Source organism: Triturus cristatus, chromosome 3_2 (genome assembly GCF_964204655.1).
Source record: "Triturus cristatus chromosome 3_2, aTriCri1.1, whole genome shotgun sequence".
In the NCBI taxonomy this organism is placed as follows: Eukaryota; Metazoa; Chordata; class Amphibia; order Caudata; family Salamandridae; genus Triturus; species Triturus cristatus.
In genome coordinates, this window is record NC_140584.1 from 1,132,582,443 (window position 1) to 1,132,610,303 (window position 27,861).

The window sequence follows — 27,861 nt, forward strand, 5'->3', positions numbered from 1 at the left end:
TACCCTCCCTCCCCCACCCCCTGTCAGTGTGCCCCCTTCCCCTACTCCGTACCCGCTTCCGACGTGCCCCCCCTCCCTAGTCAATAAAATCCAGGAGCCCAACCACTCCCTAACCCAACAGAACCTGCCAGCTAGCCCAGCCAAAAATGTAGGCGGTCAGTGCCCACCTTCTCGCCTCTTCTACTCCCCGGACTTAATCTGAATGATATCGTCAAAAGAGCCGTTGTTTGTAACCACTGGCTGTCCAACTCCTGAAGTGACCGCATCTGGAGACAGCAGTTTGGTATGAGTGGAATGCTTGAAGAGACTATCCCCAGAAGACTTGTATGGCCAGACAGAAGTGGACCCTCTTTTGGTGATGCGCAGTGCTAGGCCGTGAATATTTTTCTGTCTCTCATGGGAGGCGAAGGCTTTTGCTTGGATTGTATCCATCACCGCTCCCAAAAGGTGATTAACTGAAAGGCCTAAAGCACGGAACAGAGACAAACATGTTACTGTATCGTTTGCTGTGATTTACTTGCCTTTATTAACCAATCCTCCAAATACGGAAATACTTAGACTCCTCCATGCCTGAGATATGCTGCCACTGGAGCTAACACTTTAGTGAATAATTGAGGTGCTGATCTTAGACCGAATGGCAACACATTGAATTGGTAGTGAGTGCTTGGGGTGGATTGGGACATGAAAGTAGGCATCTTGGAGATTTACGGCCGTCATATGACCCCCTTGATTTAGAAGGTGTAGCACATCTTGAAGAGTGACCATAGAAAATGACTGTTTTTTCAGAAACTTGTTGAATTGACGAAGATCTAAGATGGAGTGCCTGTCTCTGGTTTTCTTCTGTATAAGGAAGAAGCGAGAGTAGAAACCACTTCCCCCTGAGTGTTCGGTAAGATTCCTATTGCTCCTTTGCGTATTATTGTGGTTATTTGCAATAAGGGCTCTTTCAAGTGGGAATGTGGTGGTCATCGTGGTAGTACATTTGGTGAAGTTTGCTGAAACTCCAGGGTATGTCCCCGGGTGGTGATATCGAGGACCCACCAGTCTGATGTGATCTGTGACCATTAGTGAAAGTAATTGGAAATTCTGCCCCCAATGTGAGTAGTCGAGGTGGTGGTGGTGACCGGCACTTGTTGGGGCTCACTGCTTTTTGGTTGCGTCTCTGCCTCTATAGGAAGACTTTCTTCTGTATGCTGCAGATGGTGGTTGCGTATAGTACAGCTGGTGTTGCTTGCCAGCCGTCTGGCAATATTGATAGGGTTGGTACTGTTTGTACTGTTGCTAAACACCTCGAAAGGAGCACACTCCTCAATCTCGGGCTCCCCGAAAGCAGTGCCTCCTATATTGGAGAGTGCCCAGAGATCTGGCTGTTTCGTTGTCCATCTTGATGGACTGGAGCGCGTTGTCTACATTCACCATCATATGGCATGTCCATCATTTTTGTCAGAGTGGAAGGAAGTAGTTTTAAGCCAACTATAGCAGCGTCTATTATTTCTGCTGAAAACTTCTCCCCCTAATGCAATATATTTTGTGCTTCTAATTTTGCGTCCTCTCGTGAGAAATCAATATATTTGGAGATGTCTGACCAAATTTGGAGGTCGTAACGTCCCAGAGTTGCCAAGGATTTTGCTGCTCGGACCGTAGTAGCCACCATTGTAGAGAACTTTTTTCCTATACTGTTGAGGTATCTCCCGTCCCTATCTGGAGGAGCGGAGAGGGGAAAAGATGGATTTCTCGATCGACGCTGAGCTGCCTGTGCTACAACGGAATCTGGTTTTGGTTAGGCCAATTAGACAAGCTGGAGAATTATCAGGTACTTTGTATTTTTTTTATCCAGTCTAAGAAGTACTTCTGGTATACATGCAGGACTTTTCATAACTTTGAGGCCTTCCACCCATATAAAGTTCACAATCTGGATAGCACAAACTACTTTCCTAGTTTGTTCTTAAAAGTCAGAGAAAGCAGTCAGATTGTTTCCGGACTATTGGGAGTTGGAATCTTTTGGCAGCCGGTTCCTTAATGATGTGAAATCCAATGTCCTCCGGTGAGAATCAATTGGTGGTGGAGTAGAAGGGGACGGTGTTCGTATTTGGTATTCATCCCTCTCATTGGGAATTGACGCGGTATCCTCAATTTCACTCTCCTCTCTATCTTCATCTGCGGATGGACGATCTTTCACTGGAGGCTCAAGAATTGTAGAAGGCAAAGGTGGCAATGGTGCCAAGGGTGCCGTAAGAAGCGGTGATGTTTGTCTGGGAGGGGGTACCAGAGGAGGTGGTCTCTGGAGAGGTGTCTGTGGTACTGGCGTGACAGAATCTGATGGTGTAAATCTGTGTTAATAATCCTGCAGCATATGCTGCAAGTTGGTAACCAGTGACACTGGCATATGAACTGCAGGTTCTTGATCGGTATAAGTAATTTATTGTTGTTGGTGTACATATTGATCATTTGCATATTGCTGATCATAGTACTGCTGGTCCTCTTCATCCTCCTGACACTTAATATGAAGGCCTGAAGGGCTATGAGCTACTCCGAATGTTCAGCTGTCATCTACATACTCTTCTTCCTCCTCATCACTATCTAGGAGATTATCTGGAGGATTGGTGACACCTTACTGGGTGAGGTGTGAGAAGGTAATAGTGTCTCTTTTGTTTTATTTCCGTTTCAATGGTAATAGTGTCAAAGGTACAAAAGAAGACCTCTTAGCTGATGGTTCTAGATCAGCTTTGACAGTAATCTCGTCGACAATAGTGATATTGCTGTCGTCGACGGTGGTGCTGTTAACAGTGTTGACGTCGAAGATGTTGCCACCGCCGAAGGTGCTGCCGTCGACGGGTTCTTTACCCGAAGTGCCGTCAATGGCAAGGTTGGCTTAGATATAATCTTGATCTATGTCATAGTCGATAGTGACGACGATATTATTGGCGTAGCTGCAGTAGTGAAATTCGACCTCTGTGGTAGCAGTGATGATGGAGACTACCATCGACGAGAGAGAGCTTTTCGACCTCAGAGGTGATCAAAATGTTTTCGATGCCGGGAGAGATCTAGCTGGTTTCTTAACCTGGGCAGTCATGGCTTGGAGGGTTCAGAATGACCCTTTTCTGTGTTTTTTTTTGTTTTTTTTTTTTGAGGTTGTTGGACGCTCCTCTACCATGGAACTTGAAAGGTGGGGTTTCTTTGCTGCATTATGGGATTTTGAAGACAAACACTCCACAAATCTCTCTCTCTCTCTCTTTAGAGGCCACAGTCTTTAAAGAAGTGCCACTCGTCTCATCAGATAGAGGGCATTCTTTGGTTTTAAGTTTCTGCAGCCATAGCCGAGCTCTAGCTTCTCCATCTTGCAAAGTCTTGAGAGAAAATGTATGGCAAATTTTACAATCTTTCACCTAGTGGTCAGAATGAAGGCAATAAATGAAGTTCTTGTGAGGGACATCAGAATGAAGCCTCATTTTTCCACAGGTGCCAAAGGGTCAAAATAATCCTCTCTTGGTTGCAGTAGACATGGTGTTTGAAGTCCGAGTAAGCTAAACCAAGAGTAGAAACGCTGGTAAAAGAAGAATTCCTGTCAAAAAGACCAGAAATCCGAAAAACTCAGCAGAGCTCAGGGAGACTTCCATCACACGCTGTGCGGTGGAAAATATGAGACTGGGGTTGCGATGGCTAAGGTTCTAAAGGGTGCTGTTGCCTGATTGCCTGGACTTTGGGTCATTTCAAATTACACTAATAAGCTATTAAAGTGAATGTCTTTTGCATTAACTTCAATGTAATTTTCTTGATTTACTGCTTTCTATGATACTGTGAGACTTCGACAGGGAATGATTCAAGTATGTATATCTATAAAAGATCAAATACTGGAGAATCATACATCATAAATGTGTGATTACTATACATCAAAAGCGCAGAACTCAGTGACTCCAAAAACCTAACCTCACAATACATATGCTTGAGGAAAGTAGAATCTCTTATCAAGCATCATTCATCACAGCTATTCTGTTACAGAATCGCAGGCTTCATGCACATTCTGAAGGTGATAAAGCATTTAACATATTATTTGCATTGTTCAAATACATTTTACGTTTGGTGCTTTGGTAAGATGGACTACAAAAGGTGTCAGTAGGAGTTGGCACTTTCATACACCTTTATTTTGCTAAATCTGCTTTACAATCAATATTCCTCCAGTTAGAATCCTCTTCTGATCATAATGTTGTACAATTTTATTTTTGGTGGTGTTGTTCACCATCCACGTAACTAAACAGTGTTGGAGGATTTAAACATAGTGCACTTTCCATTGAGAAAACAACCTCTCTCCTGGGAACTAATCAATCAATCAATCACGACATTTGTAAAGCGCGCTACTCACCGGAAGGGTCTCGAGGCGCTGGGGGGGTGGGGTACGTTACTGCTCGAATAGCCAGGTCTTGAGCTGCTTCCTGAAGGAGAGATGGTCTTGGGTTAGCCGAAGGTGGATGGGGAGGGAGTTCCAAGTCTTGGCTGCCAGGTAGGAGAAGGATCTTCCTCCAGCGGTGGCTCTGCGGATGCGTGGTACGGTGGCGAGGGCGTGGCTGGTCGATCGTAGCTGGCGGGTGGGCGTGTAGAAGGTCATGCGGTCGTTGAGGTACTTGGGGCCCAGGTCGTGGAGAGCCTTGTGTGCGTGGGTGAGGAGTCTGAACGTGATTCTCTTGCTGACGGGGAGCCAGTGCAGGTCTCAGGTGTCCGGTGATGTGGTTTTGTCGGGGGATGTCCAGGATGAGTCGTGCGGAGGCGTTCTGGATGCGTTGGAGTCTTTTTTGAAGTTTGGCTGTGGTTCCGGCGTAGAGGGTGTTCCCGTAGTCCAGTCGGCTGGTGACGAGTGCCTGGTTTCTGTAGGGATCCATCTGAAAATCTTGCGGAGCATGCGCAGGGTGTTGAACCATGATGAGGAGACGGCGTTGACTTGTCTGGTCATCGAGAGGGAGGAGTCCAGGATGAAGCCCAGGTTGCGCGCGTGGTCCGTTGGTTTGGGAGTGGTGCCCAGGGCAGGGGGCCACCAGTAATCGTCCCAGGCGGAGGGGGGTGATCCCAGGATGAGGACTTCCGTCTTGTCTGAGTTCAATTTCAGGCGGCTGTTCTTCATCCACTCGGCGACGTCTTTCATCCCTTCGTGTAGACTGGCTCTGGCGGTAGCGGGGTCGTTGGTGAGGGAGAGGATCAGTTGGGTGTCGTCAGCGTAGGAGATGATGTTGAGGTTGTGTTGGCGTGCGATGGCTGCGAGGGGGCTCATGTAGACGTTGAAGAGGGTTGGGCTGAGTGATGATCCTTGTGGTACGCCGCAGATGACTTCGGTGGCCTCGGATCTGAACGGGGGGAGGCGGACTCTCTGGGTTCTTCCGGCGAGTAACGAGATGATCCACTCCAGTGCCTTCTCTTAGATTCCGATGTTGCTGAGGTGCTGCACTAGGGTGCGGTGGCAGACGGTGTCGAACGCAGCAGAGAGGTCCAGGAGGATGAGGGCCGCTGTTTCCCCGTTGTCGATCAGGGATCTGATGTCGTCGGTTGCTGCGATTAGGGCGGTCTCGGTGCTGTGGTTGGCCCGGAACCCGGACTGCGAGGGGTCGAGCGATCTGTTCGTCTAGAGGAAGGCGGCGAGCTGTCTGTTGACGGTCTTCTCGATGACTTTGGCAGGAAAAGGAAGGAGCGAGATGGGACGGTAGTTCTTGAGGTCAGTGGGGTCCACCGTTGGTTTCTTCAGGAGAGCGCTAAGCTCGGCGTGCTTCCAGCTTTCCGGGAAGGTGGCGGTGTGGAAGGAGGTGTTGATGATGTCCCGGAGGTGGGGTGCGATGATGGCGTCGGCCTTGTTGAAGACGTGGTGGGGGCAGGGGTCGGTGGGGGATCCGGAGTGGATGGTGTTCATCGTGTGGGTGGTGTCTTCGGTGCTGATCGGGGTCCAGTTGCCGAGGATTGTGGCGGCGGGCGTTGGTTCGGTGGTATGGTGCGTGGTCTGTGCGTTGAAGCTGTTGTGTATGTCGGCGATCTTGCGGTGGAAGAACGAGGCGAGTGAGTTGCAGAGGTCTTGCGAGGGAGTGATGTCGTTGTTTCCGGCGCTGGGGTTGGAGAACTCTTTGATGCTGAAGAGTTCCTTGCTGTCGTGGGCGTTGTTGTCCAGTCGTTCTTTGAGTGCTGTTTTCTTGGTGGCAAGGATCAGCTGATTGTGTTTGGCGTGCTTGAGGGCGGTCCTGTTGTCTGTGGTCTGGTCGAGCCGCCAGACTTTCTCGAGGGTGCGGCAGTTCTTCTTGGAGTCCTTGAGTTTGTCGGTGAACCAGGGGGTTTTCTTGCTGCCGGGTCTGCTGGGAGGGTTCTTTAGTGGTGCGAGATCGTCGGTGCAGGCGGTCAGCCACTTGGTGAGGTTGCTGGCGGCTTTGTTGGGGTCCGTTGTTCTGGTGGGAGGGTTCTGGCTGAGGGAGGTGGTGAGCTGCTCGGCGGTGATCTTGCTCCAGCTCCAGCTCCGGCGAGGAACCTGTTGCGGGTGGTGGTGGTTCGTGGTTCTTCTGAAGCTGAAGTGGACGCAGCTGTGGTCAGTCCAGTGGAGTCCGGTGGAGTGGCTGAAGGATATGTGCTTGCTGGATGAGAAGACGGGGCCAAGCGTGTGGCCGGCGTAGTGGGTGGGGGTGTTCACCAGTTGCTTGAGTCCGAGGTTGGCGAGGTTGTCCAGAAGGGTGGTGGTGTTTCTGTCGTTGTTGTTTTCCAGGTGGAAGTTGAGGTCCCCTAGGAGGATGTAGTCAGCGGAGGCAAGGGCGTGCGGGCTGATGAAGTCTGCGAAGTCTTCGCTGAATTGTGTGCGTGGTCCAGGGGGTCTGTAGATGAGGGTGCCTCTGAGGGTGGTCTTGGGGTCGGTGTGTATCTGGAAGTGGAGGTGTTCGGCAGCGGTGAAGGTTTCGTCGGAGTTGGTCGAGATGCGGATAGTGTTCTTGTGTACGATGGCGATGCCTCCTCCTGTCTGGTTGATGCGGTCCCTCCGGGTGATCTTGTATCCGTCCGGGATGGCTATGGCGATGTCGGGCGCTGAGGAGGCGTTCATCCAGGTTTCAGTGAGGAAGGCGACGTCTGGTGCTGTTGCGTCGAGCAGGTTCCAGAGTTCGACGGCGTGCCTGTGGACGGAGCGAGTGTTGAGCAGGATGCACTTGAGGTGGTTGTTGCTGGTGCTCGGCTTGGCGGGTGCAGTACAGGTCCGGAGGCAGGTGAATTTGCAGGCTTGGCAGGTGAAGGGTCCGTGGGTGCGTATCGGGGTGGCTCGGTAGCAGGCGGGGTTCCGGCCGGTGTTGAGTGCGTTGAGGGTGGTGGGGTCATAAGGCCGTCGTGTTGGCTGGCGTTCTCGGGGGCCAGGGGTCCTGGGCGCGGTTCAGGCGCGGACGGGCACAGACGGGCTTGCCTTAGGCGCGCCAGCGGCGCGGCCGCTGTGCGGCCTCCATATGAGTGGGAGAGGGAGGGAGGAGCAGCTGGGAGGCGGGAGCGGGCGGCCAATGGGATTCAAGGGGGCAGGGACGCAGCGGCGGGAAAGGAGCGGCGGGGGCAATGGTACAGAAGGAAAGGGTGCAAGTGAAATTACGGGCGAGGGTACAGAAGGCAAAAGTTAGTGCAGGCAGTGGATACAGAATAAAAAAAGGGGTCCAATGCAGAGTGACGGGCAGGGGTACAGAAATCGAAACTTAGCACAGGCAGAGAAGTGGCAGATGCGAGCCGTAGACGGCGGGATGCCTGACAAACAGGGGGCTGCGTGGCGGTGAGGGGAGCGACCTACCTGAGGCAGGGTCAAAGGTCGCTCTCTCTACCGCTGCGCGGCCTCCATATGAGTGGGAGAGGGAGGGAGGAGCAGCTGGGAGGCGGGAGCGGGGCGGCCAATGGGATTCAAGGGGGCGGGGCCGCAGGGACGCAGCGGTGGGAAAGGAGCGGCGGGGGCAACGGTACAGAAGGAAAGGGTGCAAGTGAAATTAACGGGTGAGGGTACAGAAGGCAAAAGTTAGTGCAGGCAGTGGATACAGAATAAAAAAAGGGGTACAATGCAGAGTGAAGGGCAGGGGTACTAATATGTTGTCCTATCCAAGATGATGGCCCTCCACTTGAACCTAGGCAAAGATCTCAGCTTTAGTACTTACATTGGTGGGTACCTGTCTTAATTTCCACTGCTTTCACCAAACAACTGCGGGATTGTCACTGCTTTCACCACAAAACTGCAGGACATAAAGGTCTTGTATTGTTGTGAGCTTTATACTGCGTGCCATAGCAAGGTTTCACAAAAGCAATTTCTCATATCTATATAAATCAACTGATTTCTCTTCTGTCGCTTTTCCCTAACCTGTCCTCTTCTGCTGACAGAAGACTTCATACTGTAAATGTGAATAAGCCCTTCACTATTATGAGATTTGAAAAAACATAAACACTGCTTCAAATGTTTTGTCTCTGGTCGTGTGAAACAGGGCAGCTTCTTCCAAAAACAGTGTGTTCGATACATGTGAGCTGTAGATCCCATGCTTTGCATACTCCTGCCATCTAGTTTTGCGTCCGGATGTTTGCAAGTTGTTTTATTTAGAAGAAGTCTTTCCAGTCACGAGGTAGGTGACTCCTCCTTTTGGTGATAGTGCACAGGAGCATCGACTCCATTGTTAGATTGTTTTTTTCCGCCATCGGGTTCAGACTTGTATTGCTGCGCTCCGCTTCAAAACCGTTTTTTCGGGTTCCCTTCGGTTCGCAATCCACTCTTCCCGCGCTGGTATTATTTCGAACGCGTATCCCACTTCTCCGCGTATCGTATCCGTTGAGGATAACCTCTATTTTGATCGAAGATCATTGGGAAGGCCTTCCGGCGTAACTGCATCGGTTCATTTCGCAGTCGATGGAACGGACTTAATTCAAATTCTGCCCTCTGTGTCACGCCAAATATCCACGCACCGACTCACACGAAGTGTGCAACTTGTGCTAGTCTCCAGAGCAGGACTACGATGCGTGCAGATCATTCCAATCGAAGAAAATGCTCCGTGATCGTCTGTCTCGACATCGCGAAATGCAGAGTCAAAATGTCGAATACACACCGGACATCTTCGGCGAAGAATCTGAGCAAGAATTCACGGCACAAGGGGCCAAGGAGAAACAAGAAGAACTCGTCTCCATTCCAGAATCGGACTCCGAGATAGAAGAAGACTTGCCACAAGGTCAACGTCCCGGAATACCATATGCCCCTTGACTCAAACTCCAACTCAGCCGAAACAAAAGGCTTCTGTCCCATCCCCGCCTTCGGGCCACGGTCGGCACCAACAAGATTTTTCTGCCGCCCGTCACTCCGGCTCTGCACCAAAACATGTCACTAAGCTTTCCGGCTTGGGATCGAGTCGGCCAAAGACTGTGACACCGAGCCGAAACCTTCAGGCTCGAAGCTGAAAACCACTTTGGAGCCAAAATCATTGACACCAAAAGTGAAACCTCCTTCGGCATCAAAACCTTCAGCGCCGAAAAGTCATTCTATCCCGGCACCCAAATCCTCGGCACCAAAACCTAAAACTATTCCTGCGAAGCTGCAGGATCCAATTTGCCACACCCCAACACGCAAATCGGACCCAAAACAAAAACTTTATATAAAACCATATAAATGACCTCAAAAACGCGAACCTGAGTCAGAGGATTCCCTTTACCATGTTCCTCTGAAAAGGAAGAATGTAGGTACTAACCCCTCCCCTCTTCCTCCACCACATTCCCCTACACCAAGGTCTCCACCTCTACACCATATACTGATTACACCAACTAACTCTCTACCACCACCACCTGATGATGATGGAGATATGGGGGGAAATGTTTTACCAATAGACCCCTGGAAGGATTAGAACACTGATTCGCCTACAGACAACAACCCAGATCTTTACCCTGCAAAGCCTTCCCCTCCTGACGACAATGTAGGATATCTAGAGTTACTAGCTAGAACTGCAGAATATCATGGGGTACGGTTACACAAGGAATCTCTAGAGGAAGATTTCCTATTTGAAATGCTTAGTAGCACGCAAAGGGCTAGCCACACTCTACCTATGCTTAAAGGTATGAAGAGACATGCTGATGATATCTTTAAAGTTCCAGTGCGTGCTCGCACTCTCACCCCCAGAATTGATAAAAAATACAAGCCTGCTTACTTAGACCCAGTCTTTATTAAAGGACAGTTACCACTAGAATCCTTGGTGGTCTCTAATGCCTGTAAATGGGCCAATTGACAGACTACTAGAGATACTCCCCCTCCAGACAAAGAGTCAAAACTATTAGATGCCTCCGGCAAACGAGTAGCCGCCCAAGCAGCAAATCATTGGTGAATTGCCAATATCCAGGCCCTGCTAGCCAGATAAGATAGGGCACACAAGGACGAGATGGAGCAATTGCTACAACACCTCCCAGATGAGCACAAAGCAAAAGCTCAAGATTTAGTCCAGGAAGGGAAACTCCTATCCAATTCCTCAATTAGATGCGCTTTAGAGGCTGCAGACACCGTAGCTAGAGAAATCAACACATTAAGAAGACCTGCATGGTTGAGGATTTCTTGTTTCAAACCCGAAGCACAACAGTCTATGTTAAATACTCTTTTTGACAAGGAACATCTCTTCGGACCTGAAGTAGACAAGTCACTAGAATAAATGAAAAAGACACAGAAGTAGCCAAGTCCATGGGAGCTCTGCAGTCTCCCTCTAATCGGGGCTCCTTTCGTCGCTCCTTATACCATGGAGGGTAGAAAACCATGTCCGCAGACAATACTGCCGCCTCCTACAAAGGCACCAATCAATCTTCCTCTACAAGAGGATTCTTTAGAGGAGGATACAGACAAACAACAAAGGTTGAGGCAGGGGCTCTACACCACGTAATGCCCCCTCCCCCAACAAGCAGTGACTTGCCTACACTTCCCTCCGATCATTTAACACCTGTCGAGGGACGGCTTCGGGAATTCCTCCCCATTTGGCAATCTATCACCACAGACAACTGGGTGTTAGGAATTAGCCTGGAGCTTACCAACAATCCTCCAAACATTCCACCACGTTCTCAGAAAATGTCACCAGAACATTAACATCTATTTCAGCAAGAGGTCCAATCTCTCCTGTCCAAAGGAGCCATAGCACCTGTGCCGTTGCAACAGCAAGGAACAGGCGTGTACTCCCTGTACTTTCTCAGCCCCAAAAAGGACGGCTCCTTGAGACCTATTCTGGACCTCAGGGAACTAAACCTCTACATACTTTCAGAGCATTTCCACATGGTGACACTTCCATAAGTGCTCCCACTTCTAAAGCAGGGCGATTTTATGTCTACTCTAGACTTAAAAGACGCATATTTCGACATTCCAATTCATTCCGCTCATTGCAAAGGCCTCAGATTCACGATAGCAGGTCATCGATACCAATGCAAAGTACTACGGTTTGGAGTCACCACTGCTCCCAGGGTATTTACTAAATGTCTGGCAGTAGTCGCAGCACATCTGAGAAGACAACACATCCATGTCTTCCCATACCTGTACGACTTGCTCATAAAAGCCAGCACTTACCAAAGTCTCTCCAACACACTCAATCCACAATTCACATACTTCAGTAACTAGGGTTTACAGTAAATGTGTTGAAGTCTCATCTACAGCCTTCCAACACACAAACTTCTCTGGGAGCCTCAAGAGACGCTCAGAAAGCTCTAACCTCTCCCAATACTGCCAGGATTCACAGTATTTAGTCTCTTCTCACTCTATTTTAGCCCAAACAATAATTACCAGCAAAAGTATTCATGCAACTGCTAGGAATGATGGCGTCTTGCATTTTAATTGTTCCCCTTGAAAGACTTCATATGCGCACCCTTCAAGAATGCTTAGCAAGTCAGTGGAATCAGTCGCAGGGTCAGTTGGCCGATCTAGTGTTGGTAGATGGCCGCACCCATCGCTCTCTGCAGTTTTGGAACCCACAAAATGAATCCAAAGGGCAGCCCTTTCTCGACCCTGTTCCACAGACAGTGCTAACAGCAGACACATCTCTCACTGGTTGGGGTGCTCATCTACAAAGTCACACAATCCAAGGATTATGGACTCTAAAGTACAAGAGCCTCCGTATAAATCACCTAGAGCTACTAGCAGTGTTCCTAGTGCTCAAAGCCTTTCAAACTCACCTAATAGGCAAAACTGTCTTAGTCCGCACAGACAACATGACAGCTATGTACTATAAACAAAAACAGGGGGGAACACACTCTCTCCAACTGTCAAGCCTAGCGCAAGCCATTTGGAAATGGACCAAGCATCACAAAATGTATCTCCTAGCAGAAAATCTTCCAGGAGTAAACAATTAAATTGCAGAACTTCTCAGCAGACAGAGACAGCAAATCCATGAGTGGTAACTTCCTCCTCACATTCTTCTTCCCTACTTTCAGGAATAGGGACTTCTTCGCATAGACTTGTTCACCACAGCTCAAAACTCAAAATGCCCAAGCTTCGCCTCGAGGTTCCCACACCCACTCTCCAAAGGCAATGCCCTATGGATGAACTGGTCAGGATATTTGCCTATGCTTTTCCGCCTCTCCCACTCATTCCGCTGGTAGTTCGGAAGCTCAGACTATTATCCCTCAAACTCATTCTCATAGCTCCCACATGGGCGCGTCAACCTTGGTTCACCACCCTGCTAGAGCTCTCAGTAGTTCCACACCAAAAGCTGCATCTCCACTCCAGTCTCCTCACTCAGAGCCATGGAGAAATCAGACATCCAAATCCCAAGGAACTCAACCTAGCGATTTGGCTCCTGAAGTCATTGAGTTTGGCTATTTCCAATTACCATCAGACTGTATGAATATTAAAAAAGGAGGCTAGGAACCCCACTACTAGGGCATGTTATTCAGCAAAGTGGAAATGATTTGTTATATACTGTAACAATATCAATTCCTTTGATGCTTCAGTGCAAAACATCACCTGTTATCTCTTACACTTACAGCAATCTGGATTAGTCTACACATCCACATTCGATTGCATTTAGCAGCAGTAGCTGCATACTTACAAAAACAGACAACACTTATCTCTATTCAGAGTACCAGGGATTAAAACCTTTATGGAAGGACTAAAAAGAGTAATACCACCAAGAGCTCCACCTGCTCCAGTATGGAACTTGAACATAGTCCTTACGAGGCTAATGGGTCCACCTTTTGAACCAATGCACAATTGTCAACTACAATTTCTCTCATGGAAGGTTGCTTTTCTTATTGCAGTCACTTCCTTATGGAGAGTTGGTGAACTCCAGGCACTAACTATACAAGAGCCTTTCTTTCACCTTCACAAAGACACGGTGGTTCTTCAAATCAGTCCCAAATTTCTTCCTAAAGTGGTTTCTGCTTTTCACATCAATCAATCAGTTGAGTTACTCGCGTTCTTTCCTCAACCTGATTCTGTAGTAGAACGAGCTCTACACACACTAGACGTTAGAAGACCTCTACTATATTATGTAGATGGAACAAAAGATTTTTGTAAGACAAAACAGCTCTTTGTTGCTTTTTCACCACCACACAAAGGCAATTCCATTTCTAAATGAGGTATTGCAAAAATGGATCGTGAAATGTATCCAAACATGTTATGAAGGCAAAAAGAACCTTGACAATACCCCCTAGAGCGCATTCCACCATACAAAGGCAATTCCATTTCTAAATGAGGTATTGCAAAAATGGATCGTGAAATGTATCCAAACATGTTATGTGAAGGCAAAAAGAACCTTGACAATACCCCCTAGAGCGCATTCCACCCACAAAATAGGGGCTACTATGGCTTTCTTAGGGAATATTCCCCTAGCTGACATCTGTAAGGCAGCAACATGGTCTACACTGCACACATTTACCAAGCACTATTGTGTAGATGTCTTAGCGAGGCAACAAGCTAATGTAGGCCAGGCAGTACTCAAAACACTTTTTCAAATAACTGCTACAGCTAGAGGTCAGCCACCGCTTTGGGAGATTACTGCTGTATAGTCTATGCAAACCATGTGATCTACGGCTCACATGCCTCGAACGGATAATGTTACTTACACAGTAAGCATCTGTTCTTGGCATGTAGAGCTGTAGATTCACTTGTGCCCAACTGCCTCCTCGGCTTGCTATACCTGTTGCAGTTTTCTTACTTTACATACATAAGCATGGACATCTCTATTTTACCTTTACTAACTCCATTCTCACCCTCTGCGGGAAAACAATCTAACAATGGAGTTGATGCCCATGCACACTATCACTGAAAGGAGCAGTCACCTACCTTGTGACTGGAAAGACTTCTTCGAAGAAAAACAACTTGCAAACATCTGGACCCAACTCTAGATGGCAGGAGTATGCAAAGCATGTGAATCTACAGCTCTACATGCCAAGAACAGATGCTTACTGCGTAAGTAACATTATCCTTCCTGTGGCACCCAGTGTGGACTCTGCTGTCCCTTTCCGCATTCAAAGTCTACAGACCACTGCTAATTCTGGTCCTAGTCAGTCACATCATTTGCTGTCAAATGTACAGGGTTAATCTGCAGATTCAAATATCCATCTTAGAACAATAAGTGAATAGACATTAATCTGTGGCCGCCTCACAGACCTCTAGCACTGGATGAGCAACAACTGTGTTTGAATACATCCACTATGCGGAGACTTCTCCTCCACATGCTTGTGACCAATAAATCTGCAGCCCATGAAGACCTGTCATTTTCCCAGCAGGTCGACAGTGTGTGCCACTGTATCTAAAGCACTGCATGATTCTTACTCTGACTATATTGTTTAAAAAGTGGTCCTATACCTCCCAACCAAATGACTATGGACAGACCCCTAAACCAAGCTATTGCTGCAGTTGGTCAAATAAATATTTTGACTAAATATCCCTGCTTTCTTAAGTTATTCATCATCTTTTGATATTTTGCATCTAGTCCACCTTTGGAACCTACTGCAATTAACTAAAAACAAAGCAGTTTGTTTTCACTAATGTGCCTCCACTGTAATCACTGTAACCCCACTGTTAGGAGAACTCTGAAGCTACAGCTTGGTAGTGTGAATGGTATATAAAAATACAATTATTTAAATTAATATTTTCACTGCCCTGCAGAACAGGGGAGGATGATTTTGGGGCCAATCATAATATAAAATTATAGATGGGTAAAAAGTGAACTACGGGGAATATTTTGCACCTCCGGGTACTGAGTGATAGAGACAACTCAAGCGTCACTCTTTGTCTATTTGATGTCACTCAGAACCCCTTGGTGAAAAACACCCCCGTAATTCCTATGTTACCCATCTATACTTCTATATGTTCCGTGCTATTACTAATTGTATTTGTATTTATATGGCACTTGCTACCCCTGAGGAGGCTTTGAGGCACTTTATGCCATACAGCACTCTGCGCTGAACCCCAAGGGTAGGGTTTAGCCCAGTGTTATTGGTTATTGTTGGCAATTGAGATTAGTTTTGTGTGTTTAAGATAACCATTTCATGCATTAACTCCAGTTTCTTTGTGGTGGATTAAATGAGTATGAGTTAGTTGTAATCATTAGTGGGCAGGGGTCTCATGTGATCTCATGCAGGTGGTTAGTGGGATTAATAGGTGAGCTGGAGGAGAATACATATTATTAGGTTGCAGGAGGTTGAGTTTCAGAGGTCGTAATGTAAATGAGTGGTGGACAGTTTGCAGAAATACAATATTAGAGTTGGTGCTCAGTGAGAGGAGGCATGCAGAGGATGAAAGGAAAGAAAAAGGGAAGACTGACAACTTAAGAAAAATATATAGGTAACAATTTCAAATATTGAAAATGCTACAGTGGATGTCACCTGTTGTCCATCCTTCAGATTGGGGCTACAGTAATAATTGCAATAGCAAACAGGGATACATTTGGATGTGATTTTTTAAACCTCGGTTCATCTTTTCTCCCATATTCAAGTGGTACCTGCGCCTCCTTTTTTTGCCTGTTTTGCAGGCAATGTGTTTTTCTGTTGTGCAACTTGTACCACCTTTGCAAGCCTAATTTAGTTCTGTTAAATTGGTTTCCTCACTCTTGTAGAGGGGTTGTGATAATAGGCCTGGGCAAGAAGTATTTTTTTTTTTACTAGAAGTATGATGTAATTTGCACCTTCGGTCTAGGAAAAAGCAAACATTATTTTGTGGAATGGCTTTCAGGCCTAGAGAGAGATTGCACAGTACGCTGCAATTCTGTCTTTTGTTAGTCTGGTGTTCAGACCACCTTTCCCACTTACCCATACACTTGAGAGATACCCATTCACTTAAGACTGTTCGAAATGCAGACACTCCCAGAGCGAGGAAATACAGAGACGTTTCCACTTGCAGGAGTTTATCCATCTCGATTAGTGATCAACGAATGGAAGGTTGCCATTCTTCTCCCTTCAATTTCTCAATATGTTGAACCCGAGCAAATCCTTCAAGGTGGAGTGAGCAGTCTTGTACCGGTCCTACATCCGGGTTCTAGGAGTGTACCACTGAACTTCAGCGATGTTCTAGGATTTAAAAGTGCAGCGTGTTTTCAAGTGTTTACTGTCATTGTACCTATTTTAATGGATGGGTAGCTATGTTTGGATGCACAACCAGTCCAATGCTTGCGGGATGCATCTAGTTACGTGGGAGAGCAGAGTAGGGCTGAAAAAAAATTAATCTGGTCAGGTGGGAGGTGTCAGTTGCATGGGCTTGGTAACTGGCTGGCTGAGAGAGTCCTGATTTGGTGGCGTGCCATAGTACAATTTATAAATAAATATCCTACAATTTCACACTGAATGATATATGATCACCTTTACCTGATTAGCCACATGTATACAGGTTACAGCACCAGCACTATATACACGATAGTAGTCACCCGTGCCTGTATCAGTGGAGTTCCAAGCATGCCACATACTTAGTTGACATTGTTTTGTTGATGGATTGATAATGATCATCCTGGGCCTCATTATTTCGTAAATGCATACAGTATCGACACAGTTCGGCTCCTTATTCTCACAGTGCCTCTAAAGTGGGCGCGTTGTTCACCTCACTCAGTATGGAATCTAGCTCATTGCATTCTTTAAACACAGACTGAAATTCCCAGAGCACCAACTCGGCAATAGGACAGAAGAAAAACTACCAAATTATTTTATTGGGTTCAAGAAAGCCTTTTAGAGGCCAAGGTGGCAAGCTGAAGCTTTGTGTCCACACCATGACAGCAGTTGCATAGAAAAACCACATTCCTGTTATCTTCAGACTGCATATCTGTGTCTATATTCGGTTTATGAATGTTAGTCTCCTGTAGTATTGAGTTGTATGAGTCCAGACCACTGAATTTAGGCAGGTGCTTAGGGTACCGTCGATAGTGTGAGCTAGCATCTAGCGGTGGAGGGAGGTGAGGGGGGGTCGATTTGAGGCAAAAGTAATTGCACCTATTAGATGACCTGTGGTTTGCCTCTTATTGACGGCTTGGAATGATATTCGCGTTTCAAGATAAAGTATGTGACTGTGCTTAACGTGGGCCCAAGGCAAATATTATTTTTGAATCCCACCCTGTCCTTATGTCCACATGCTTCAGTTACATGAGTGAAGTGTTCAGTGGTGTAATTGAAAACGACATTGATTTCTGCGATTACTTTTAGACTTTGAGGTATTCTTGACTTAGCAATATTCGATTAAAAAACATTGCTTATGACAGAAATCATTAACCTAAACGAGTCCGGTGCCGCTTGCTTTATGGAATGAAATAAACGCCTTAACAAGTTTTGTGAAGGAGTGTTTGCCCAACTCTTTTTTTTTTTTTCTTCAAAGACAGCGTTTTTGGAGGTGCCAATCCTATATTCATTCAAATAATTTTGTATTTGTACAAGCACTCCCACCAGGTGCCTGCACAGGGCCATGCTCAGGCTGGGTGGGGATTGCCATCTCACAGTGCAACGACTAATGCAAAATGGAAGCAGACCCTGTAAGCGGCCACTGAGTTTGTCTTATTTTGTTTGGGTTGCAGGGCTGGGACCAGGGAGGTGCATAATAAACTGGAGAAGAACAGGTGTGTATAAAACTGGACACTTTTTCTTGCTAACTGCTTTAGAAAACACTTAATTTAAACAAACAAAAGCCTCTGTAAAATCATGTGTGTTTAAAGCAGCAGTACCACCCATGGGTCAGCTTGCCTACTTTTCTGTTCTATTCAGACTTTGTTCTTTTTGACAAACGTTTTGGGTTCATTTTATCTGTCAAAAATACCACATTTATAACCCCGCCGTGGAAAAAAGAACAAAAGGAAATTAGGATATAAATAAGGTGTCTGCTTATCAGCCGTGCTTCAGTGGTTGGTGTTAAGCCTAACAGTGGCACCTTAATTTATTTTAGTTAAAATGCTGCAAATAACTAAATGATACGACCTAACCAAAAAGATTAAATCTTATTGTAGAACTGAATAGAAAACAGATAGAAACAAGGGGCAATGCTGATGGTTTTTGTTTGTTCGAACTAGCAACTAAATAATTTAGCAAATTAATGTTGGCCATCCTGCCTGATTGACTAAGATTCTGTTTTGTGCACGAACCATGGTTATGGTTGAACAAGCCCGATTTTACAGGCGCCTTGATGTGTCCATTGACATGAAAATGCATATATAAATATGCTGTGCAGAATCTTTGTAAACCTGGCATTTACCTCAGCGACACAAACCTGTTTGCCTCGAAAGGCTCAGTCAGAACACATGCCTTCTGACCTGAACCAGTCAGGGCCAGAAGAAACTGGCAGATTTTCTGACAGGCATGTACATTTTTAAAAGCATGTAAGGAAGAAAGAACCAGACGCATCACTGACTACACCAGCCTCATAGTGCACCAGACACCGGAGACCGGGTTTTGCAGTCGGCCAGCCTGCAACTGATGGCATATCGTGCTAATCGCGGCGTGCGATTTGAAATGTATGGAAATTACCAATTGGACCACCTGTAGCCTGCTTGATAAATATGAAGCACAGGTTGACTGACTGGCTTCTTAGGTAAAAGATTGTAATCGGACTATAAAAAAGGTACATTTTGGGGGGCGGAGTGAAATTGTATTAGTCGCGTTGGGGCGTAGAAACTGTAGATTTTAACTTGCCATTAAATTTGACATTGTTCATTCCGTTTCATGGGGACTCGGTGGTTTTCTGTTTTTTATTAGTTTTGAAGTGACAGTTTCCACACTAGGAGAAGAAAGGCTTCGTGGAAGTCAAGACGTTATTTTTCGTTAAAAAGTGCCGTAAACTGCTATGTTCAGGTGTCTTGTTATTCAAATTCTTTGCAATAGAAATGTTGTAATCAGGGTGACTTGGTTACACACACATCGTGTCGCTTCCATGTTCACATAAAGTGATATAGAGCATTCTTTTACATTGAGCAGTGGCAGAAGCGGACAATCAAGCCTATATGTTCTGCCTGTCTCTCTAACTCCTGCAGCATCCAGACACAACACCATCTAATGAGTTACCCCTTCCTGACTGACTTTTTCATGTGTAACCAGTGCTTTCTCATTTGCCCCTCACACTGATGAGTTCTTGTCCAGGTGTGCCCTCAACTGGTTCTTAACCTCTGCTGTCCATGATGTCTTTCTTTCCACCACTGGGCCAGGTGACCACGTAGGTGCCCTTTCTCTAGCTGCACACACACTGAACTGTAGACGACATCTGATCTCCAGTGGGTGTCCTCAGTCAGTTCCAATTAAGGCACCTGTAAAAAATGAACTGGGTGCTATTCAGCAGGGTAGGCCAGTGGTCATTTTTGGGGTTGAGAGTACAAATGATGACTTTCCAATGGTCTGAGTGCCGGAGAGAACAACGACTTCCAATACTACCTCTAAGGCATGGGAGGTTATAGAAAGCCCTTTCCTGGTTAGTGAGAGTGTATAATTTCTTTCTTGATCTTCCTCAGGGTGGGGAGAGGGTTATATGGCTTCCACGAGTTTCCGGGTGCGAGAGCAGGGCGGTTGTTATTACTCGCTCCTGAGTAAGGGAAGAGTAGAATGGGTTTCATCAATGGCCATGGTTCCTTAGCAGATATTGTCCACTCCATTAAACGGGTTTAGGGCGACTTTGTCAGTTCACACTAGACGACCGCAACCTCGCAGACCCTCTGTCACGAATACTAAAGCCCAAGCTCCTATTAGTATCTCAGCTCTGTGTGTGCTAAACTAAAAAAAAACACGCAAAATAGTATATACACTTGTTTATGCTGTACAGGCCAGCGACATCTCTGGCTGATAACTAAGTGTATATGTACAACTGGGTAGTCATCAATTCAATAATTCTCCACTCCTCACAGCATGCGTTTGTGGACAGTCGTTGGTGTTTCTGTGACTCGTGCTGGAATTCAGCATAGCTTAGCGATGCGGAATGTGTGGGTCTTGGATCCCATGTGCTGATTTTCTTTTTATTGAAGTAAGCTAAAAACGAATCCCATGATTATTCAAAATATGCAGAATCCTTTAAATCTATGCAGAAAACAGGCAAAGTACTGAATGGGCAGTTGAACAAATCTAGACTTTTAGAAAAACCTGCAGACATTGCTACACAGAAATGTGTAGATTTCGATTCAAAATAATGGCCAGAATTATTTTAACCAATGTAGGCAGTCCATCCTTCCTGTGTGGAATAGCCCTTTGAGGAAAACGTTTTAGATCTGTCTGTGTATACACAGATATATATTTAACCCAAATCCCCCATTCTGTCGTCCGTGAAAACAATGATGTAAATCCAACGAACATATAGAAATTAACAGAGGTTTTTACCCTGCATAAATTGGCACTGGGAGTGAGAAACGTATAACGTATACTATTTCTTCCGGTACACTGATTGGTGGAAAATGAGGTTGGATGGGCGGCGGGGGGAGGGTCGGTGGTGGTGGTGCCAGAAACAGGTATTTTGTAAAACGGGAAGAAGGCAGCAGTAAAGAGCAAGAACCAGGGTATGGGGCGTGGGCCAGAGGAGCGTCATGAACGGAGGTACTTGTAGGGAGCCCACCCCCCAAAAAACACAGTAGAGGGAAAATAAAAATGAAATATTATAATTTTAAAAGTCTGGGTTCTCATTCAATATATAAACATAGAACCCCTCCCCCCCTTTTGTATTTTTGCTTTCTCGTACTGCATACATTCATTGCTTTTATTAACCTGCCCTCTAACCCTGGCAATCGATTCCCTCAGGTTCCTAATGAAACCATTTTCACCTCCAGGGTGGGGACGGGAGGGGGGGGGGGGGGTAATGCTAGACTGCTGATCGCAGAGCGCCCTGCATTGCTACACACGTGAAATGCTGTTTCACAAATCAGCCTTGTTGCCATGGTACCTACAATTGTACCGCTGGAATACTTTCTTTTGTTTTTCGGAATAGACACCCACTTAGGGGCAGTTGGGCCTACAGAGGGTTATAGTCATTAGGTCACGAGAATTCTCATCCTTGTCAGGTGACCCCATATTCCCCCTGCTGGTTGTACACGGTGAACCACACTGCCGCATCTATTCCAGCGAGCAGGACATTGGTGTTTTACTCGCTTTGGGGGTGGGGTCGGGGATATTTATGGAAAGTAATGAAATGTGAAACATGGCTACGTTTTAGGGAGATAGTCTTGCAGCCTCAAATCTGATTTAAAAAGTATTTTGTGGTACTGTTGCTTTAAACTTGGTCCCGTGTGTAAATGGCGTACTTTAAATAGTGGTTTGCTAGTCTACCCTCAGACACTGACCAGTTTTATATCTGTTTTTATGTTCCTTCCCCAGACGTGCACATCTGAAGGAATGCTTTGAGACCTTAAAGAGGAACATCCCCAATGTGGACGACAAGAAAACGTCCAATCTCAGTGTCTTGCGGAGTGCCTTGAGGTATATTCAGGTACGGCAGCAAAGACTCCAACTTGGTGACATGGCTTTAAATATGTACAATTACAGCTCCTTCCTGTGCAAGGGCGCACATAGGTCCCATTTGAAAGGAAGAGCTCTTCCATTTATCTTTAAAAGTCTGCATATCTTCGTCTTTTTTCTGTTTTTGTGGTCTTGCAATGCTATAGCCCAGTGGTTCCCAAACTGTGTGCCGTGGCTCCCTGGGGAGCCACCAACCCTAGCCAGGGGAGCCGCTCACCAAGCACTTTAATGCATTTAATGTTGAAGGGTCTGTTGGCTTCAGTTAAACTAATTAGACTTAAACGCATGATGTCAATGATTTGTAAGTGACATGCCTACAGCTGTTAAGATAGTTCTTAATTGATGGCATGTTGAGGGAGATGACCTCCATATTTCAATGGATCCCCACGTTCCAACACTCCCAAAGTAGGTGGAAGATGCCTGAGTTTTTTTCTTATACTCGTTAATAGTTTTGTTTTTTTCCAAATGCATTTTACCCGAATGCAAGTTATCAGGAAAGTACAGTTGTCCTGTCTATTAAACACACTAATTATTATTAAGTATTGACATTTGTGCTAGAATCATAGGTACTTCCAGTACACTTTTCTTTCAGTACACACACATTTCCAGACAGGCCTGCTCTCTCCTTGAGCCTAGGGAAGTAAAAAACCATATACGGCATAATGGCAATATTTTGAAGCAAGAAAGAAGAACGTTTAAAAAACACAAATCTGAGGAATTTATTTAACTTGCATTGATTTGGAGGCAATTTTAGGGAGGAGACTGCAAAAATAAAGTTGTATGTGGTTTACAAAATCGTGAGTCACCCTGCTGAGAGAGGTTTGATGGTACGTATGACATAGGTAGAACTGGAAGTGCATGCAAATATTCTTCTAGTGCAGAAACACTTTGGCAATGGGGCCTACATGCATAGGGGTGCGATCTAGCACTGTAAGTGGGATACAGTTTGAGAAGGTACTATAGGCATGGGCAAAGAACTGTAACTGGGAATATTTTGTAAGATGTGCCACCTTAGTAATACGAAACACCCTGCGTATATGATTATAATACCTTCATCAACTTCATCCCAATTATTTTCAGGGAGAACAATGCAAGTACTCCCGAGGCTGGGCTTACATCCCGCCCACTCTCCCAAAAAAATAACAGTGGGGAGCCACGAGCAATGGTCAATGGGTGAAGGGAGCCGCGGGTCGAAAAAGTTTGGGAACCACTGCTATAGCCTATCTCCAACAAATAAGCAAAGGGCCTCTGAAATAATTGAGTTACACTGGCATAATGGAGTTTTAAAGTATATTTAGACGATGAAAGGTGCTACAGTTGGCTGGTAGCTCCAACTGACTTCAAAAACTGTACATTTGTTTATTTATTTTTGTAGTCTTGTAGCACGTTACATAGCAGGATGAACACGAACAAATGTACTGACGTAAAATAAAGTGAAGTACTAAATAAAGTACATTTAAATGTTAACATTGAGGTCTTTAAAAAATAGTATGTATATTATTTACAGATAACTGATCATAGAGAGTTGCTGTCAGTGATAAGAATAAGAAGGGCAAGTTTGGAGGGAGAAACGGGGCGAATGCATTAGAATTGATAAAAGTTTAACTGTGTTGATGTTTGCCTGGGAATGCCCACTGAACATTAATCTCTCTTGAAAGTAGACCAGGAAGGATTCCTTTGGCTGGCACTTTTTTTGGAAAGTACGGAATGCAGTTCTGTCCCGAGGTCCTGTTCTACAATATAGGATTAAGTTTCTCTTTGACATCTTCATTTGTATTATGCATTTTTTTGTCGTATCGCTTATTTAAAAATGTAGGGTGGATCTCATGTCAGGAACGAATCAAAGGGGTTGGGGGTGACTCCGTGAGAGCAAGTTTGTGTTGAGGTTATGGAATCAAGCCCAGGTAGAAACATGTTTTTGGGCGTCTTTGCTAAGAGTAAAAAATATCTGGCTAAGAGACATTCAGTTATATTTTTGTATCATCTGTGTATTAGGGTGAGTTATGCTAACGAAGTAGTAGATCCATCAGGGGTTCAAAGCACAGGCTAAAGAAGGTGGGGCAAAAATGTAATCTTGGAGGCCCCTTAAAATAAGGTTTGGAGAGGGTGAGAGTTATGTAATTTATCTGATAGGAACGATTTAATTAAGTATTGGGCAAACCAATTTCGAACTGTACTCATACGGTCTTTAAGACAGCCTTCAAGATTTTGTTATTGATCATGTCGAAGGCCACAAACAGAGTCAGAGCCTGCATTATCAAGCATGTTCGTGGCATCAGTGACTTGCAACATCACGTCTTAATAGTGAAAAATGATCTGGATCAGGACGGATTTGATCAAAGGGACCGTATTTTACCAACAACAGTAAAATAATCACCACAAAACACACTTTTTAAAGCTGCCAGGAGCTATATGATTTGCTTTGGCCTCAAAAACCTCCGCCTTGCCACTTAAAGTGGTTGTTTAAACCAGGAGCCAGCAGGCCATACCCAGCCCCCAACAATCGGCACGTGCTAGACCTCTCTGAAAAGCAGCTGATCCAGGTGTAACTTACAGCTACATGGCCTCTGCTGATTACTCCACTTTATATTGTCTCTCCAGCTTCCAGCAAGTCTCTTTAAACTCTCAGAGGTCTCTTCCGAGAATGTTTTCAGTCCACTCATATTGTATCTTGGGGGTTTACTGGAAAAGGAAATCCTGAAGTACACACTGCTATGAACAACATTTTGACCTTCTACTTTACATTTGTCAATTCGGATCCTGTCCTTGATGCCAGCGAAATAAGATACCAACAGGGATAGAGTAGATGGGTTTATTAACTGATAAAGCATCCAACAGCTATCAACTGATTCAAGAAAGCTGCATATACCTTTTTTTTAATTCAGTATTCAGTCGTTTCCTAGTGCTTGACAATCCAATCCCTACAATATTTAAGCAGCCTGCGCGTCTCCTGTCAACCATACAACTCCATGCATTTTCTCCGATCCACATAGATATCAGTGGTACAGACTTGGGTAACCAGGTTTCTTATCCTTCCTTCAAGCAGTAACCAGAATACTAAACTGCATTCGTGCCCCACTTAGTTTTAAACAGCAAACAGTTCTTCTAATCGGTTTGTTTCACAGAGGTTGAGTCTTAGGAGAAGGGCAGTGGCACTCGCATGGCACTATACGCTAGTGTGTCCAAAAGAGCTGTTTAAAAAAAAAAGTTAAGAAAATTTAAAAATTCTGATTCCACCAGAATCCGAGTCCTCCACAACACCCTGTTTTTTGGCTGTCAGCTGTAAAAAGGAGACCAATATTGCCCTCATTTTTAGGTCTCAGCCTGGCGAAAAGCAGCGCATGCGCTGCTCTGCCATGCAGAGGACCTTTTGGAATCGATGCGATTCCAGTGTGCACTCGGGGAGACAAACAAGAAAAAGATGTGCACGCGGAGATTGGATGCCTTACTGGCGGCATGATACACTGGGGACTTTTTTTCTCGCCGCCAGTAAAGGCAGTCTCCACGTGCACATCTAATGTCCGCCCTGCTCATCACGTCCCATGACAGGCCGCGCTTCTTTATCTTGCCATTTCTGCTATCCGTTCAAACCCCTCCATATCCCACCTCTTCTTTATCTCGTGCCGTCCACAATATAAGATTTTATGCCGCCCCGTACCCAAAACACACACAATCTTTCTGTCCCCCGTGTTCGGTGTTTTAATGTCATGGTTTTTGTAGCTCCAAGGCGCATTATTACAGCGCTTGAATTCACAAGATAAAGTCCGGCGCTACAAAAAGATCAAGTTAACGCTTGTGTGCCCATTGTGACGTTTCATTCCCGGCTCACTTTGCTTCATCTACTCCTGATTTATCTCCTTCACTTGTTCTATATTACGCATTTATCCAACCGTACCTCGTTCGTCCCGTTATCTGATTGGACCAACAGCATGTGACACCTGGTCGTCTTCTTCCTCATTTATTCACGCCACCTAAACCCCAGATGTTACTGGGCGTCTCTAGTGACGTGGCCAGTGTATTTTTATGGGCCCTAGTGAAAGGAAGGAAATGCCTCCCCGGCTAATGGTTCAATGATAAAAAACAGCAATAATGTAATGCCTTTGCACCTGCTGCATCAATGGAAGCTACGCACTTGCATCTCTCTCATTTGCTTCTACATCTCCTCGGTTGTCTCTATATTTGATCGGTTCTTGTCAACTTTGTTCCACCTGTTCCTTCCATTTTATTCCCCCTTTCCCCATTCCACCTTCTTTTCTACGCATTTCCGATCTAAGCTTGGGCTACTTTGTAAGTATACGTTTGTTTAGTGTGTTGTGTGACTACAAATCCTTCGGCCCCATGGGGGGCCGGGGTGGCTCGCAGCCCCTCCATCTATCTCTATGCTAATTCCGGCCCGCGCATTATGCAGCCTGCCTGCGAGTGCATCCTTGTGGCCTGGACAGGCTGCTGACACAAAGCAGCCATTAGCCCTTCGTGCGGGCGAGGCGCTGCTAATTGCACAGAATGTAATTAACGATTATGCAATATCGGGCCCTTACAACTGTCATTAATGTCCACTACCCACAAGAGATAGTTCTTACTGAATAAGGGAGTTATTACTGCATTGGAACATCTACTTAATCCTAAATATGCCAATTAACACCACGTGCACTTTAGACAGTGGTTAAAAGCACCAGCCGCCTCAAAACAGGATCCAGACCGCTTAGAATGTATTTTCCTTTACAAGGTAAATTAAATGTAATAGTACAGTGTATTGGACGTGGGGCTAGTGTATTAATAAAAACGGGCTTTTCTGTAATGGATACTGTGATGAATGTCATTGCAATAATGGTGTTAATACGTCTGAATATGAGACCCATTAAAACAATGTGGATTAGTTACTTACCTGTAATCCTAGTTCTCTTCCAGGGGTATCCTCATCAAAGTCATAAGCACTATTCCCGCCCATGCGTGGGACCCCGGAAACACAATCATATATGTGAAAACATATATGTATCTATATATATAACGGAAATGCAGCCTTCCATACACTAAGAGCTGAGTAATGCTGTAAGGACTCCTTTGTATATTATAAATAATACCCTAAAAACAGGGAAAAACAAATAGCAAAGTATGTTTGAAAACTGTTTTAATGCCTAGCACTTAGCACAATCCCTCAGATAGGACTGAAAGCATTGACAGCTCACAGGCTGCATTGTAGAATCATAGCATAGAAAAGCTAATCCTTAGCAACATAGAAATAAACTGGCACCATGCCTTTAAGGCAGCCATGACCCCTTGCTTCCCATCATGCCTCAGGGGTGACAGTTAGGTCAGTTGTTCTTTGCGGTGACCCAAAGGCCAGGACACAAAGAGTTGACATTTTAAACGTTCCTTTGCCCGGGGAGGCGGGAGGGTTGCTTATGACTTTGATGAGGATACCCCTGGAAGAGAACTAGGATTACAGGTAAGTAACTAATCCTTCTCTTCCAGGGGATCCTCATCAATAGTCATAAGCACTAGAATAGAATAGCAAGCGCCATCCCTTCCACCTGCGGGCAATAGGAAAAGTAACTATCAATCAAGCTCAGATAACCAAACTTAAACACACAGATATCTTATGATCTGAACAGAATTTTCAAGGAGGCTTGGCCTACTTGGGTATCTGCCCTGGAATCTGATTCGAGACAGTAATACCTCGTGAACGTGTGCACCGATTTCCAGGTTGCTGCTTTGCAAATCTCCGCCATAGGCACGTCATGCAAGAAAGCTACTCTAGCCGCTTTCCCCCTAGTGGAATGTGCTTTAGGAGACAACAATAGGGGTTTGTTTACCAACTGGTAGGCCAATCTAATGCAGGACACTATCCATCTTGGAATGGACCGTATGGAAGCTGGAAAGCCCGTCCTCATGGCACCATAATTTAAAAACAATTGGTCTGATTTCCTTATGGCCTTCGTTCCCTCCAAATAGAACTTGAGCACCATCTTAAGGTCTAAGGAGTGGAGAGACCTTTCCGCA

The 27,861-nt window shown here is 45.6% G+C and overlaps 1 protein-coding gene across 3 annotated transcripts in view; it reads left to right on the plus strand.

The window, feature by feature from the left end:
• The window catches only part of MNT (MAX network transcriptional repressor), a 212,317-nt gene that overhangs the window by 112,906 nt on the left and 71,550 nt on the right, over positions 1-27,861 (plus strand). For 2 of the 3 annotated variants that reach the window (XM_085649942.1, XM_085649944.1), the window contains exons 3-4: positions 17,961-18,002; positions 21,721-21,832. In XM_085649942.1, coding sequence (XP_085506068.1) covers positions 17,961-18,002; positions 21,721-21,832 — 154 coding nt within the window. The remainder of the gene's footprint in view (positions 1-17,960; positions 18,003-21,720; positions 21,833-27,861) is intronic. The other variant, XM_085649943.1, reaches the window with a different exon arrangement.